This window comes from Passer montanus, unplaced genomic scaffold (genome assembly GCF_014805655.1).
Source record: "Passer montanus isolate IOZ18808 unplaced genomic scaffold, ASM1480565v1 scaffold194, whole genome shotgun sequence".
Classification (NCBI taxonomy): domain Eukaryota; kingdom Metazoa; phylum Chordata; class Aves; order Passeriformes; family Passeridae; genus Passer; species Passer montanus.
Window position 1 is genome coordinate 423,178 of NW_024366525.1, and position 14,042 is coordinate 437,219.

General features: G+C 49.5%; 1 protein-coding gene across 1 annotated transcript; it reads right to left on the bottom strand.

The window, feature by feature from the left end:
* Positions 1-1,763: 1,763 nt before the first annotated feature.
* Positions 1,764-10,883, bottom strand: DRD4 (dopamine receptor D4). Its single transcript, XM_039706543.1, has 4 exons — positions 10,576-10,883; positions 3,337-3,449; positions 2,444-2,991; positions 1,764-2,032 (listed from the first exon to the last, which is right to left on the bottom strand). The coding sequence occupies exons 1-4, from the start codon at positions 10,804-10,806 to the stop codon at positions 1,830-1,832; spliced, it is 1,095 nt and encodes a 364-aa protein (XP_039562477.1). The 5' UTR covers positions 10,807-10,883; the 3' UTR covers positions 1,764-1,829.
* Positions 10,884-14,042: the final 3,159 nt, after the last annotated feature.

Consider the following 14,042-nt stretch of genomic DNA (forward strand, 5'->3'; position numbering starts at 1 on the left):
TGGCTCTTGTTTGATCCAGTTTGGTGATGGTAGATGAGGATGGCTGTTCAGCTCCTGCTCCAGTCGGGGTCATCTGAACCACAGAGTGACCCAACCCAACACCACACATGCTGTCAAGCAGAAAATTCTATTCTGACTTACAGAAAACTTAAAAAGAGAGAAAAATGGCATGGAAAAGACTCCAAGATTAACTCCAGGGAAAAGACTAGAGGTTTCTGACAAATCTATTCCTTCCACTTTGCATCTTAAAGGTCTGTTAGGTTGCATTCCATGTGTTCCAAGGCAGTAGGAGCTGGTTTTCCATCTCTCAGTGGGGTCTCTCAGAAGTGCCCTTGGTGGGTTTGCCAGTGGCACCAGCTCCTGAGGGGCATGGGTCCTCAGTGTCCAATGGAGGGAGGTGACAGGGTTCCCACAGTCTGTGGCAAGTGGTGAGTGTTACTTCCTGGCTGTTTCCTGGGAAAGTTATTCCTCCTAACACAGAGCTGAGCAGGCCCAGGGGGCAGCACTGCAGTGCCATCGAGGGTGAGGAGCCGGTGGCCACAGTGTGCAGCTCTTCCAGAAGGAACCATGCTTCCAACAAAAGCCAAGCAGGAACTGAGGCAGGATGGGAACAGAAATTATCTGTGATACTCCTGGGAAGGAAAGAACAGGCAACTCCTTCCATTCTCACAGCAAAATGCTCACTCCTGTATTCTAAAGTAATACTTGAGTGTTGGGAATGGTTTCTGCTCACAGTTAAGTGCTGATTGCCTGTTACCTAGAACTTGGAGACAATTAGTTAATTGAGAAGACAGTCTTAACTGAGCCCACAGTAACACAGCTCATTTACAGGGTTTCTTGCATCCTGCAGCAAAGACAGCTCTGAACGAGCATCTCTGGAAAGCCCACAGTACCCTGGTACCTGGGGCAGCTGTGCCCCAACCCAGCATGTGACAGCTCAGAAATGCACAATACAATTGTGGGAATTGAGTTGGTTTGCTGATGAGAAATTGAGTGCTTGTTATTTTTAGTCAAAGCAACACTCCAGACATTCCCTTTCCGTTCTGCTTCCAAGCAAATTCCCTCCTGGAAAGCAACAATCCTGTACAAAATCATTACTTGGAAGACTGTAATTTTCTGCAATAGTCTTTTTCTCCTCTCCAAGCCTGAGTGACGAGCATCACCTGTCCCACTGGCTGCTGTGGCTGTCGCTGCATGCAGGTTCACCTAAATGTATGAAGGATTTTTTCCTGAGGCTGGAAATGTTTCCTGGCAGGAATTGTGTGGCTTCACAGGAAATTCTGGAGCACTAGCAATAACATTATGGTGCCTTTGTAAGACCCTTGTTAAACTGAGTGAAATCAGTTTTTGGGTTTAAAATTATCAAGGATAAGGGGAAAGGAGATTGCAGAGGTAGATTCACCCTCACCTGGCATATGGACATCTGGAAATGAGCTTGGTACCCTTGTCTGGCATATGGACATCTGGGAAATGAGCTTAACAGTCTTTTTTTCCTCCAGACTCATGTCCATGTCCCCTCACAGCCCTGTTAATACCACCCCAGAAGTCAGAAGATTAGAAATTACTGTTATTATCCCTGCTTACATCAAGCAGTAAGTGTTAAAGAAGTGGCTACACTTGGCAATTCCCACTGGGAAGAGGATTCAAGCTGCATCCACTGGCCCTCACCTGTAACACCTTACTACAAGGACCTGGGGAGCCCCTTCCTTCAGCTGCCAGCTCTCCTCATCTACCCCTCATCCCCAACAAAGACAGCAGACCAGAGGCAGAAATAGATCTTTAATGAACTATACAAAAAATGACCCAGTGGCTCCTCCTGTGCAGAGGGCTCAGCAGAAGAGGTGCAAGACTTTGCGGAAGAAGTTCCTGAACTCGGCGTTGAACACGGTGTAAATGATGGGGTTGAGAGCACTGTTGACATAGCCCAGCCAAGTGACAGTGCTGGTGACTTGAGGGGGGATGGAGCAGGACTTGCAGAGAGCCCTGGTAATGTGTACCACAAAAAAAGGTGTCCAGCAGAAGAGGAAAGCACCTGCCAGGAGGAAAAAAAGAGAGAAGGTGATGTGAATGTTCAAAAGAGTTTAATTTAACAAAGCCTGAGCCAAAAAAGACAGAGACAGCTTGGGCACTCAGGGAAAAGACAACAGTTGTGCTGACATGTGGAGCTGGGCTTATGCCCAGACAAAAATTGGATGTTTTTCCTATCCTAAACATTGATGCAAAGTCTTAAGTTAGTCTCGCTTTGGCTTGGAATGTAAGATATTGGGAGTCACAGGTTTGCCTCAGAGGGAGGTTAGGTTATAAACACTGCATGTGTTCTTTCTCTAGGGTGGTGGTTTTTGACGCTGCTCTGCCTTCACCCAGGTCCTGCCAGTCTGAGTGCTGTGGTGGGACAAGGTGTCACATTTCCCACCCTCCCCAGCCATCCCTGACAGCCACTCACCGACAACGACCGGCAGCACCCGCATGGCCTTGCGCTCCCGGCCGTTGATCTTGGCCCGCTTGCGCCCATGCCCTGGGTGCGGGTACCTGAGGTGTGGGTAGGACACAGTCTGGATCCCACTGTTCATCCCACACTCCCCAGGGAGGCCGGCACGGGCATAGGGGCTGCACTCCAGCAGCCCCAGCCGGGTCTGCTCTCTCTCCATCAGGGTTGGGGGGTGATACAGCTTCCTGTTGGCTCCATAGATGCAGCCTCTCAGCTTGGCCTTCCGGGCTTCTTCCCAGCGCTTGAGTCCTTGGAACATGCCACAGTACAGAACCAGCATGACAGGGCATGGGATGAAGAAGGAGCAGATGGAGGAATACACGATGTAGTTGTCATCCTCCAGTTGGCACAAGCTGGGGTCCCGGTCTGGGACATTATTGAGGCCAAATATGACTGGGGATGCCACAGCAAAGGCGAATATCCAGGTGGTGGATATAAGGATCAGCTGCCGCAGGTCGATCTGCCGCCGGTTGTAGTTGAGCGGGATTTGAACAGCGATGAACCTGCCAACACAGCCCCGGGTGAGTCAGTCCTGGTGTGGTGGTGGCACCATGGTCATGTAACCAAGGAGCCCCAAGCTTCTCGTCACTGTCTTTCCCCCCATTAATTTACTTTACTAACAGCTGAAGCCTGGGCTACAACCAGAACAGCCAAGGGACAGCTCTGGATCATCACACAATGAGCTTTCAGCTTGGCCACCACCGATGGGACACAAACCTGATGGTGGAGGTTATTAGGGCCAAACAGATTCCTTCGGGGTGGGCAGAATCCTCCCTGCCTGGGACACTGGCAAGGGCCTATGGAACCCGTGTGCTGCCCAGGCACAGCTAGAGCAGGAAGCTACTCACCGATCCACGCTGATTGCACACAGGTTGAAGATGGAGGCTGTGCACAGCATCACATCCATGGTCATCAGGGCATCGCACAGCACCGTGCTGAGGGACCACACTCCTCCCTGGAACTGAAAAAGATCCCTAGGGTCAGCAGATGCTGTGTGCTTTAAAATGACAGGAACACGGCCATGCCTGGGTGCCTCAGCCACTCATGTTTGCTCCAAACAAGCAGCCCAAAGCTGAGTGCTCCTCCTGTGGCAGGATACTCCCGGTGTAGCAGCAGCACATGGGAATCAGCCCCACACAGAGCCCACAGCCTGCTCAGGGCTTGTGATTCTGGCCTGTCTGAAGAACTGAGCCCTCAGACCACCAGTATAGCCAAGTGAGTCATAATGGGCAGAGAAACGGCCAGAGGACATTGCATTGCCTTGGGCGAGGTCAGGTACCCCCAAGCTCCTCAGACCCCCCAATTTAGGACTGCAAGATCTCGCCAACAAAGTAATATTGCCTGCACAGCATCCTGAGCTCAGTCCCCAAGCAAGCAAGAGACAGAGCACAAAGCTCTTCCACTTCTGTGTCCCAGCTGCCCCAAGCCCCTATGTGAACGGTTTCCCTGGGTTGCACAACTGCTCCATCCTGGCAGGCCAAGCACAAGCCCAGCCTCTGGAGACCAGGTCCAGGCAGTGAGTAACAACCTCTGATTCTCTCCCCATGGTCACAGGCACCAGGGCAGGGCAGCAGGGACCAGTGTCAGTGCTCTGAACCACCTGAAGGTGTTGACTCTGCCATCCTTGGTGATTTTCACTTTGGTCATGTCTCAGCCAGCAGCACAGGCTCTGCACAGCCCATACTACAGGACAGGCAGCAGGACAGACAGGACAGCAACGGCTGATGCTCATACAGCCAGAAACTACTTGCAGCACTTTGTTCCAGTTGAGTGCTTGTCTCACCCAGGTACAAACCCAGCTTTTATTTTAATAGTAAAGCACTTCTTAGGATGATACAGAAATAGGTCACCTCAATCCCATTCCTGTGCCATTGTTCCCATGAGCTGCTTGAACCCAGGCAGAGACCTATCAGTTTGCTTGCACCTGCACAGGTAAACCAGGAAGCTCAATAGGCTGTAACCACAAGGGCAGCAGGGAGTTTTTCCTCAGAGTTTGAGACTGTGAGGAAAATTCCTTTGGGTCCCTCTGCAGAGACAGGTTAAAAACCCAAAAAAAAATGTACAAATAAGTATGATTTTAGCTTGGGAAAAAAAGTTTCAGTAGCAATGGCCCTTTGTCATGCCTGACTCAAACACTTTATTTTGATATTGCAAAATACCAAACTATCTGTACTCTCCATATGATTTTATTAAAATATATTTGATAGCTATTACTGTAGTATATATATTGCTGCAGGTAATATATTTAATTTTCTATGCATGTTTATCTACAGATAATGTGCATAATCTAATATAAATAATTTATTATATATTTTTATCTATAGAAAATGTGCTGCATAAAAATTATTTTTTTATATACATGTAAATCTCAGGGATCTTTTTCTCTATAGCAATAGCCAGCCAGTGATGTTGCTGGCCTTTAATGTTGCAGGTTTCAGGAAGCAGGTATGGATTTGTTCCTGTACTGGTGCTAAACAACAGGTTCTTCTTTCATTCATGCCAGCACAGAGTAGAGCCACGTGGGGAACACGCTCCACACAACGCCTGGAAGGTGCCGAACCCCAGGCCCTGCCAGCAACAGGGCAGGCAGCTCTGCAGGGATTAATATCAGCCATCAGTAATGATGTCAAGCACAGGATTATGATTAGAGGAGCTGTAAAGCCAAAGGAGTCTCTGAAGTAACTGTTTCGCTATTTTTGTACAGCATCTCCTTGAGATACCTCCAGGGGAGCTCTGGAGGCTGACCTGAGTGCTTCAGTCAGCCTATTCTCTAGCACAATGCAGACACTCCAAACTGAATTTGGGACCTGAATCATCAAAAGCCAAATTTCTGCCAAGCTCACTGGGATTTTGACAGGTTCAGTTCAGCTTATGAGAGTGAAAATTTGATTTTGGGCTACAGTTTTCCAAACCTATTTGTGATTCGGGAGAACTAATTGATTCTGAAAAGGACAAAGGCTCTCAGTCTGCAGCACCATTGGATCATATGAGATTAAAGTTGGGCACTTGGAAAATGCTATAAACCCTCCCCTTTCCCCACCAACCCCCAAGACTCGGGCTTTGGAGGAGGTGCTAGGAGAGAACTTCCCATTCTGTGGTGTTTGTCACCTGCCCACCTTGGTAAAACGTGCCAAGGACCCCTCTGATGAGAGAGTAACTTTGGATAAGAGGCTTTTCTGGGCCATGTGATTAAGGAGTACCTAATTCCAGGAGGCTGCAGCAGATTAGCCCATCAAGGTCCACAGTGTAAAGATTTAGGGATCACAAACAGCTCAAGCTTCCTTTAAGAAGTGCTCCAGAACAACTGCACCTCCAGCAGCTCTTTGGGGTCTCCACTTTTCCAGAATACAATGCAGAAGTTTTTATAGGATGGTGGATGGCAGGAGACAGACTTGGTTTCTCAAACACCCTTGCAGCTGCCTTCCTAATCAGCCCATTCTGGTATCCTTATTCCTAAGCACAGCTGATTTGTAAGGAAAACTCTGCCTTCTAAACCAGCCTGATGCCAGAAGAGCTCCTGAGGGCAGGAGCCAGGACAAAGCCAAAGGTTTTAGTTCTATTTCCTCTGATACCAGCCCTTGTCTCAGTCCTGCCACATGCAGGGAACAGCAGGAGCCTGAAAGGGAATTAGGAGATGCCCATCTGGACTTTGAACAAGTATCTGCCTCAGTGCAGCCATGGCTCAAAGACATGGCATGGTGTGAGAAGGCTGTGACAAGAGTTGGAAGAGGAACAGTCCTTGCCAGTGGGCAAAGTCCAGCATCAGAGCCAAAGAATTGTCTCCATGTCCACCAGAAGCTGATTTGGGGCTTTTTGTCATGAGTTGTGACAAGTCCCCAGAATACACAAAGCAGCCTGCAAGGGGAGAGGAAGAAGAGGGAGTGGGACATAAGACAGAGATGCCTCATGTCTGCTCTGATGTTCTTTCTTAAATCATTGAGGTCAAGATTTTTCAGAGACTGTGAAAAAGCCTCATCATCCATCTGAGATATTATGAAGGCCAAGAATTCCAAGACACCTCTCCCCAGTTACTGGTATGTGGAAAAAAAATCCCCTAAGCACTGGTTTGTAACTGCTGGCCTGTCTCACCTCCCTGGTACTTTATGTGGCTCAGACATCACCCAGGCCCAGAATAACATCTATTTCCACTAAAACTCTAACATTCTAGGAAAGACTAATCCCAAATCCTGCTGCAAACAAGCTGATACGCATTCACAGAGAGCCAGGGGAAATTTGGAGAGGGTAGAGGTCTGGCCTCTTACTAGAGGAGCTGCATCACAGGCACACAGAAAAAAACTGCCAGAAAATAGATGTTTTGATTACCAAACCAGTGACACCCTAAAAGTTTTGGGCAGAACCCATCACCCTCACCAAGATAAGAAGATAGCTCATGAGGTTTTTACTGGCTCTCCATCATCATGCCTGCTGGGAACATTCATCTTCCCTGACCTGGAGAAGGAGCCAGGTAAACATGCAAATCTGCTCAAACTGTTTCCTCTTTTCCATAATCACTTACACAGGTCTTAGTGGCAAAGATGTTTACATAACCAGCACCCTCAGCTCCTGCCAGCAGCTTCCTGGCTCAGGCCTGTTCCACAGCTCTGCTGCTTGGCAGGGATTAGCAGAGAGCTGATCACAGGAGCAGCAGGTACAGGTACAGGTGTGCTCCACAGCACAGGCCACGTGTGGAGCTTGTCCTGGTGCCTGCCATAATTGCTGGGTGCCTCCACTTGATGAGGACTGCATAAACTCCTGCAAGTATCCCAGAGTCTTTGGAACTCTTGCCATTGTCACCCTCTCTGGAAAGAGGAAGCTTGCCTCACAAGGCAAGCCTGTGGAGCCATGCAGCTCCCTCCCAGAGCCAAGTGATATCCTGAAATAACTCCACAGCACCATATCTCTGCTTCCTCAGGAACCCCTGTTTCAGTGCTATCCATGCTGCAGGGACTCTCTGGGATCTTCTCCTGGCCTCTCTTCACACCAAAGCAGAATTCTGTTCCTCAGCAATAACAGTTAATGCCTGGGAGTGCTCCAGGCCATCTCCTTCTCCCTTGCTTCCCACCATCCCTGCCTTTCTGGCACCGGATTGATTGCTGGAAAGCACTTGGCACACTCACCAGAAAGCCAAGGCTGGCAGAAGAGCAGTGCAACTTCCCCATGGAAGTTACCATTACCTCTTCCCATCACACTGCTAAGACCTGAGATCCCCAAGCAGGCAGGAAGGAAAGTGCCTTCTGCCCACCAGGGCAGGCAGCTGTGTGGTAATTACAACTGGAAAACATTGGAACATGTCTTTATTCCATTTTTGGATGAGTTTAGTGGAAGGAGAGTGTATGTCCATAATTGCTGCCAGTGTCTGAAATGAGCTTTCTTTAACAACCAGAAATAAAAGACAAGATCAAGGACTCTCCCACTGAGCTCCAGCTTCAGTGAACAGCAGCAAAGGCTCATCCACATCCCACAGGAAGGAATCCCATCCCCACTGGGGCTTGGAGGAGATCTCTTGCTTGTGAGGATATCAGATGTCACCTCAAAAGTTAAGTCCCTCCTGCTGTCTTCTAAAGCTCTGACTTGGAGGAATGTTTCCAAAACTGGAACACAAGATGCCACCTCACAGGAAAACAGCACAAGGTAAGCAAATTTCTGCTGAATGAAAAAATGCTCCATTTATTGTTCTGTTCCTGCTAAAAAGCAAAACCCCACCAGAAACCACCTCAGCTGGTTTTCGAGTTTTCCAGTAGGCCCTCAGATTCTACCTTTACTGTGTCAGGAGGTGCTCTAAAGTTTAAAAAACAAAACAAAAACCCCACACCAAGAATGAAGATTGACATGAACATTCAGGACTGTCCAGGCCATATTTTCAGTGCCTACAATGTTTGGGAGAGAGTGCAAGCTGAAACCAAGCTAGTTTTAAAGAGCAATCACTACACCCTGGATCTTGCATCCCAACATCTAATTCTGAGTTTTGCCTCCAAGGGGAAAAAAAAAAAAAGCAAAACAAAGGAAAGGAAAGAAACCACAAAATTCTGTCCTCTGGCATGGATTCAGTGGTTACTTTCCCTTTTCATTATTTCAAAACAAAATGAGCTGGAAATCCTGCACCACTGTACAGGAGATAATTAAAATGAAAATGGGCACCTGCAGGCTCTGAGCCCACAGAGAAGCTTCCAGGCATGGAATGGGAACTGCTGCAACACAGGAACTGGAGTTGCTCTACACATCAAAGCCCCACTGCCTGCTGGAAGGGGCTCTGACTGCTGCATTATGTTATCTCTCTGTACCTGTTCAGCACTTCCCACACCTGCTCCACGCATTCCCTCCGAGCACCAGGAGTGCAAATCTTGATGCCTCTGCTGTTTTGTGCCTCTGAATGCCTGCCTGGCTGCAGGAGCTGCAGAGGAGGGGAGGGAAAGACTTGTGTAGTACAGCACCTTCATTCCCCATGTTGGATATCCTGGGAGCAGAGACATGGAAGAATTCCCTCACAGAACTGATGTTTATGAACAGCCATGGAAGTGAACATACCAAGTGTTACCACAAGCTGGACAGCACCAGTTTTTAAAGCTCATACAGGTATGAACACCCATTACCTGAGAATCCAGAACTTGTGGAATGTCTGTGGTATTCAAGGAAAGCCCCACAATACTCCTGCCCCACTGGAAGCATTTTCAGAGGTACCCCAGAATATGTTAACCTGTATTTTATATATTCCAGCAAAACTCCCACTTGCAGGCAAAAGGAAACCACTCTGGTGTTGGTGACTGCCCATAGAGAAACCTGGGGACTGAAGGCATTGAGAGACAACAGAAAGAGGAAGGAAGGAAAGGGATCCCAGTTAGCAAAAAGTAGTTGAGAAGAATGATGAAGAATGTGCCTTTCTAACCACAGCAAAATGGAGTTAATGAAGGAAAAGCACTTCCACCAAAACCAAGAGCACAATGGAAAAAGAGAGGATATAATGCTCCAATTCTTCCTTGGTTCTTCTCATGGGTCCCCAGATGAACCTGCTGCTCCACAATACCTGTCTCCAGAGAGGTCACAGTGCCCTGCAAAATCCTAGGACGAGGTAGAGACCATTCTAAGCTCTAATCTGCAGCCTGCCTTGCTTAGGGGAGTATTGGCCAGCACAGTCAGGGTCTGCTGAGCCACGGGGTGCTCTACATGGCTTGTGAAAGAGGACAAGAGGGGAGATGCTCTTCCGCAGCTGGGAAGAAGATCCACACTACCAGCTACCACCAGGATGGGTAGAAAAACCTGCTATTTGGCCCAGTGGATGCTTTCATCCTCTTGAGCAGGTAAGAGCCACCAGCTGGTACTAACAGTTTCTAAAACATCCCCCTGCAAGCACAAGGGTTTATTCAACCCTGGCAGTAAATGTTACAGAGAGAACCACTCAGCCTCAGGGGTGCCTGTTGTTCTTTCCCTCAGCTGTCACAGTCTTGGGGGTGAACACATTTTGGGAGTGAACAGCAACTCTGCCCCATGTCCCTGAGCTGGCTCTTCACGACCCCCATCACATGCTGGGTCAGGCCTGTGCCAAGCAACAACCTACCAACCAAACCCACCTTGGTGCAGGGTGACAAAATCCCATCCAGCTCCCAGAAAAGACAGCTTCTCCTTCTCAGCCAATGTGGAAAGTTGTTTCCTGGCTAAGGATGCTAAAGATCTCCCTTTATCACCAAGGCTCACTTTATGCCAAAGAGAGCACAGCACCCATCTCTTCCTATCCTTTATCTGACGGCAACCTGGACAGCGTGCAAGCCAAGGGGCAGCACCCCGGTGCGGCTCCGCTCGGGGCATCTCCACCGGCGCGGTTCGCACGGGGATCCCCGGATCCGCTCCCCGCCGCCCGCGGTCCCGCAGCGCTGTGCGGTGCCGTGACGCCCGCAGGTAAGAGCCGGGGGTCTGACCGCCACATCCCGGGGGCAGGGCTGTCCCGGGCTGGGGGGAGCACTCCCGTGGCGGTGGGGAGCAAGCCCAGAGAGCTGCTTGGACCAGCGGTACTTGGTACCTTGCTCCCCCGCTGTAACCTGCAGGCTCGGCGGGCACACAAGCCCCAGCCCCGCGGTGTCCCCGGGCTGTCTCACCTCGGAGTAGACGTAGAGGGGCAGGACGAGGAGGGCGAGCAGCAGGTCGGCCACGGCGAGGCTGACAATGAAGTAGTTGGTGGTGGTCTTGAGCGCCCGCTCCGTGCAGACGCTCAGACAGACGAGCCCGTTGCCGCCGACGATGAGGAGGATGAGGAGGATGCCGAGCACCAGGGCGGCGATGCTGTGGCCGGGTCCGGCGGCCGGGGGTCCGGCGGTGCCGTTGCCCATGGCCCCGCGGCGCTGCCCCCGCAGCCCCGCGCACGGAGCCGGGCCGGCCGCCGGGAGCTGCCCGCCGAGCCGCGGGAGGAGCCTCCGCCGCCGCCCCGCCCGGCCCCGGCCCCGGCCCCGCGGGGACAACTGGGTCACCAAGCGGCTTAAGGGGTGGCGGGGGAGGGGGGCAGGCTCCCGGTGTCCCGGCTCCCGGTGTCCCAAGTGTTGCAGAGGTCTTGCTGTGTTCTCTGATGGTCTCGCTGCGTTCTCACATGGGGCTGTTCTCTTAAGCAGTGTTAGAGGAACGAACTGGAACTAGTGCAGGTCGGGTGAATAACTGGGAAATTTTATTCCGAGGTGTGTGTGGAATCTGGGAATGTTTAGGAGTTTGTAATTAAACTGAGTGAAGATCCAGACAGTCCATAATGAAATTTGAAGATACTGCCAAGACAGGATGCTGAGTGTCTTGGAGAACAGAGTAGGGATTCAAAGTGCTCTTGATAAGCTGGCAAATGCAGGATGCACTTTAAAAGGAATTTTGCACCTTACCCATTCTTGGGCAGGAATAAACAACTGCAGAAACGTAGGACACAGGAAGAAAACAGACACAAGTGTGGGAGCAAAGATGGGGTGGCAGGTTATGAACTGAACATGGGGGCTGGGATGTCTTACTGCAACAAATGAGAGGAAAAAGCTGTTTGAGGGGTACCTATGCATCTGCAGGATCAGGAGGCACAGGGAGGTGTGACCTCCCATTTCAAGCTCAGATGACTTGGAAGATGTGGGAGCTGATACAGACTCTGTGGGCATCTCTGCAGCTGTGCCACCAAACCTCAGCCCAGATGTTAATGCCAGGTAAACATTCAGGTCAGCCTGGTGTTTGTGGAAGGCAGTAGGAAGAGAAGGCATAGCAGTAAAGGGACATTTATACTGCATGGAAGGAAAAAATACATTATTGGAAGATTTTTATGAGACAAATTGATTCTAAGACCTGTTTATAGGTTGCAGCTATCAGAGTTTCATCCAAACCATTGAGACTTGTGGAAGAAAACCTCTCTCCAAACCCTGCCCTTGCTGCCCCAAGTTCCCTTACTCTTTTTTGGAAAGGGTCACAGTTACCCCCCAGCATGTGCAGCATGGAAAGGCCACAGCCCTGGTGGCCTCAGGACACAGATCCAAGCACTGTCCTTACTTGGACTGGACTAACAGCAGCTGATCCACAGTCTATTTTGCCCAGCTGCTGTGGCTCTGCAATTTCATACATGAGTAGGAGAAAATTCCCTTAGTTTAAGCACTTGGACAACAGTCTGGTTGGCTAAATTCTGCCTCCAGAAGTGGGGCTTCCAGGTCTTTCCTAAAGCCAGCAAGAATGCCATGTATTAGTAACTACAGAGTTGTACCACCCTTCTCTCCCATCCCAGGGAAGGCTGCCCATCCTCATGTTGGTCCAATACCCATGGATTTGTTTCTCCAGTCATCTCCCTCTTCTAGTGTACAAAGACAGGAGAGACAATTCCACCTGGCCTGAGTGGGACCACATTTTGCTCTAGATCTACCTGTCACCAGCACTGGAGTGAGTTATGTAAGTATACTTACATACCTATATCTCTATATTCCTTTTGGGAATGGTTTGTGCTGGACTCAGGAGGACACAAGCATGGTTGCACATCTGCCAGGTTTGGGGCTTGGTGACCTCATCTGCTGGGAAGTTCAGGCAAGGAAGATGGTTTCCATCCTCTGGTCACAACTTTTCCTATCTGGGTTTGATCCCTAAAGCCTGACTCCTGGCACAGCCCTCACTCAGTGAGGGGCTGGGACAGCAGAACCACTTTCACTAGAGCCCTTTTTATTCTTAGAAATCAACTCAAAGTAGTAAAGGTGCATTAATGAAAGTGTGTGGACAGAATACTCTGAATTTATTTATGTTTAAACCACCTGGGCAGCCAAGAGAGCAGGATGGAAATGTGACTGCTGTCCTGCCTTCCCACAGGGATTAGTGCCATTCCTCTAATCCCCTTTAACAGTTAATTTACATTCATTATCTCAATTTTCCCGGTGGGTTAGTGCTGAATGACTCTTAATTCTCAGTATGGAAGCTCATATTCCAGACTAACAGGGCCTTAATCCTAAACTAGTTTAATGGATTAAACTAATGTCAAATAATGCTTTTGACTTCCAGAAGTGAGTAGCTATGCAAACCACTAATTAGGACAGTGCTTCGATGGCAAACAGGCTACAGACATTAAACACAATTCCTTTCTTGGATAAGAGGAGCTGGCCTCCTAGCAGAGCAGAAGGAAAGTCTGTCTTAGATCAGCATATCCAAAGAAGTCTTGTCGTGTCACTGCACAAGAACCAGGTGACAAAGGACAGAGCAATGGGTCACCCTCATGGAAACCAGGAGGAGTAATGCTGGACTGATGGACTGGGAATGCTTAGAGCACCTTTGGAGAGGCTCTGATGTGGTTGGTGTTCTGGAACAACCCTTTTTTGTTTGGATGCACAGCCCACAGTGTCCTCATTCCCCACCCTGCTGTGACAGAAGCTGTGGAAGCACCACAGCTGCTCCTTGTGTCAGGAAAAGGGCAGCACCAGAAAAACAACCAAATAAATGAACCAGTGAGAGATCTGCCTTTTTGGAGTGTTCTGGTGTGTTTGGAAAAGAAACTCAGGGAGATAAGCAGTGTGGTTTATGGCTGTGGTGGAGCTGGTCCCTGACCAAAGGAAGCTGGTCCTCTGCCAAGGAGCCAGGAGGAGTCCTGCAGAGACTCCCCCAGGATAAATTAATGGAAGATTTGATTCCCAGCCAGTTCAAAGCATCAGGAAGTTTGCGAAGTGAGACATCTGTCAGAGTCTCCACAAGGAGATGGAACTTTTATCACCATAATTTTTCACATCTGAGGCACTACAAATTTAAATAGAAAAGGGGAACAATGTGGCTGCCAAAGTTTCAGGACAGATGTGCCAAAGTCAGCTGATGAATAGTGCCCTGATAGCATTAGCTCTCCCGGCTGCCTTCAGGTTCAGGACAAAGGGAGGAAAACAAAGAGCTTTCAAGGCCAATCGTGTTCCTTTTATTTGCCATATTCAGCCTGGCAATTCTCTGTGAGACACTCATTGGCAACAAAGCCATCCTGCTTTCTAATCTCCTGTAATGCATTTCTCAAAAGAGAGACAGAGGCAGCATCCCCCCTCTCAGGTGAGCTTTTGCAACAGAGGGAAGAGGATGGCACAGCTCTTTGGCTTTCCAGACT

Excerpts from the sequence above, each read along its gene's own strand:
- DRD4 (XM_039706543.1), bottom strand. The coding sequence starts at position 10,806 with ATGGGCAACGGCACCGCCGGACCCCCGGCCGCCGGACCCGGCCACAGC. Across the intron at positions 3,450-10,575 it reads CCCTCTACGTCTACTCCGAG|TTCCAGGGAGGAGTGTGGTC; the intron begins GTGAGACAGCCC and ends GATCTTTTTCAG. Across the intron at positions 2,992-3,336 it reads TGTGCAATCAGCGTGGATCG|GTTCATCGCTGTTCAAATCC; the intron begins GTGAGTAGCTTC and ends CTGTGTTGGCAG.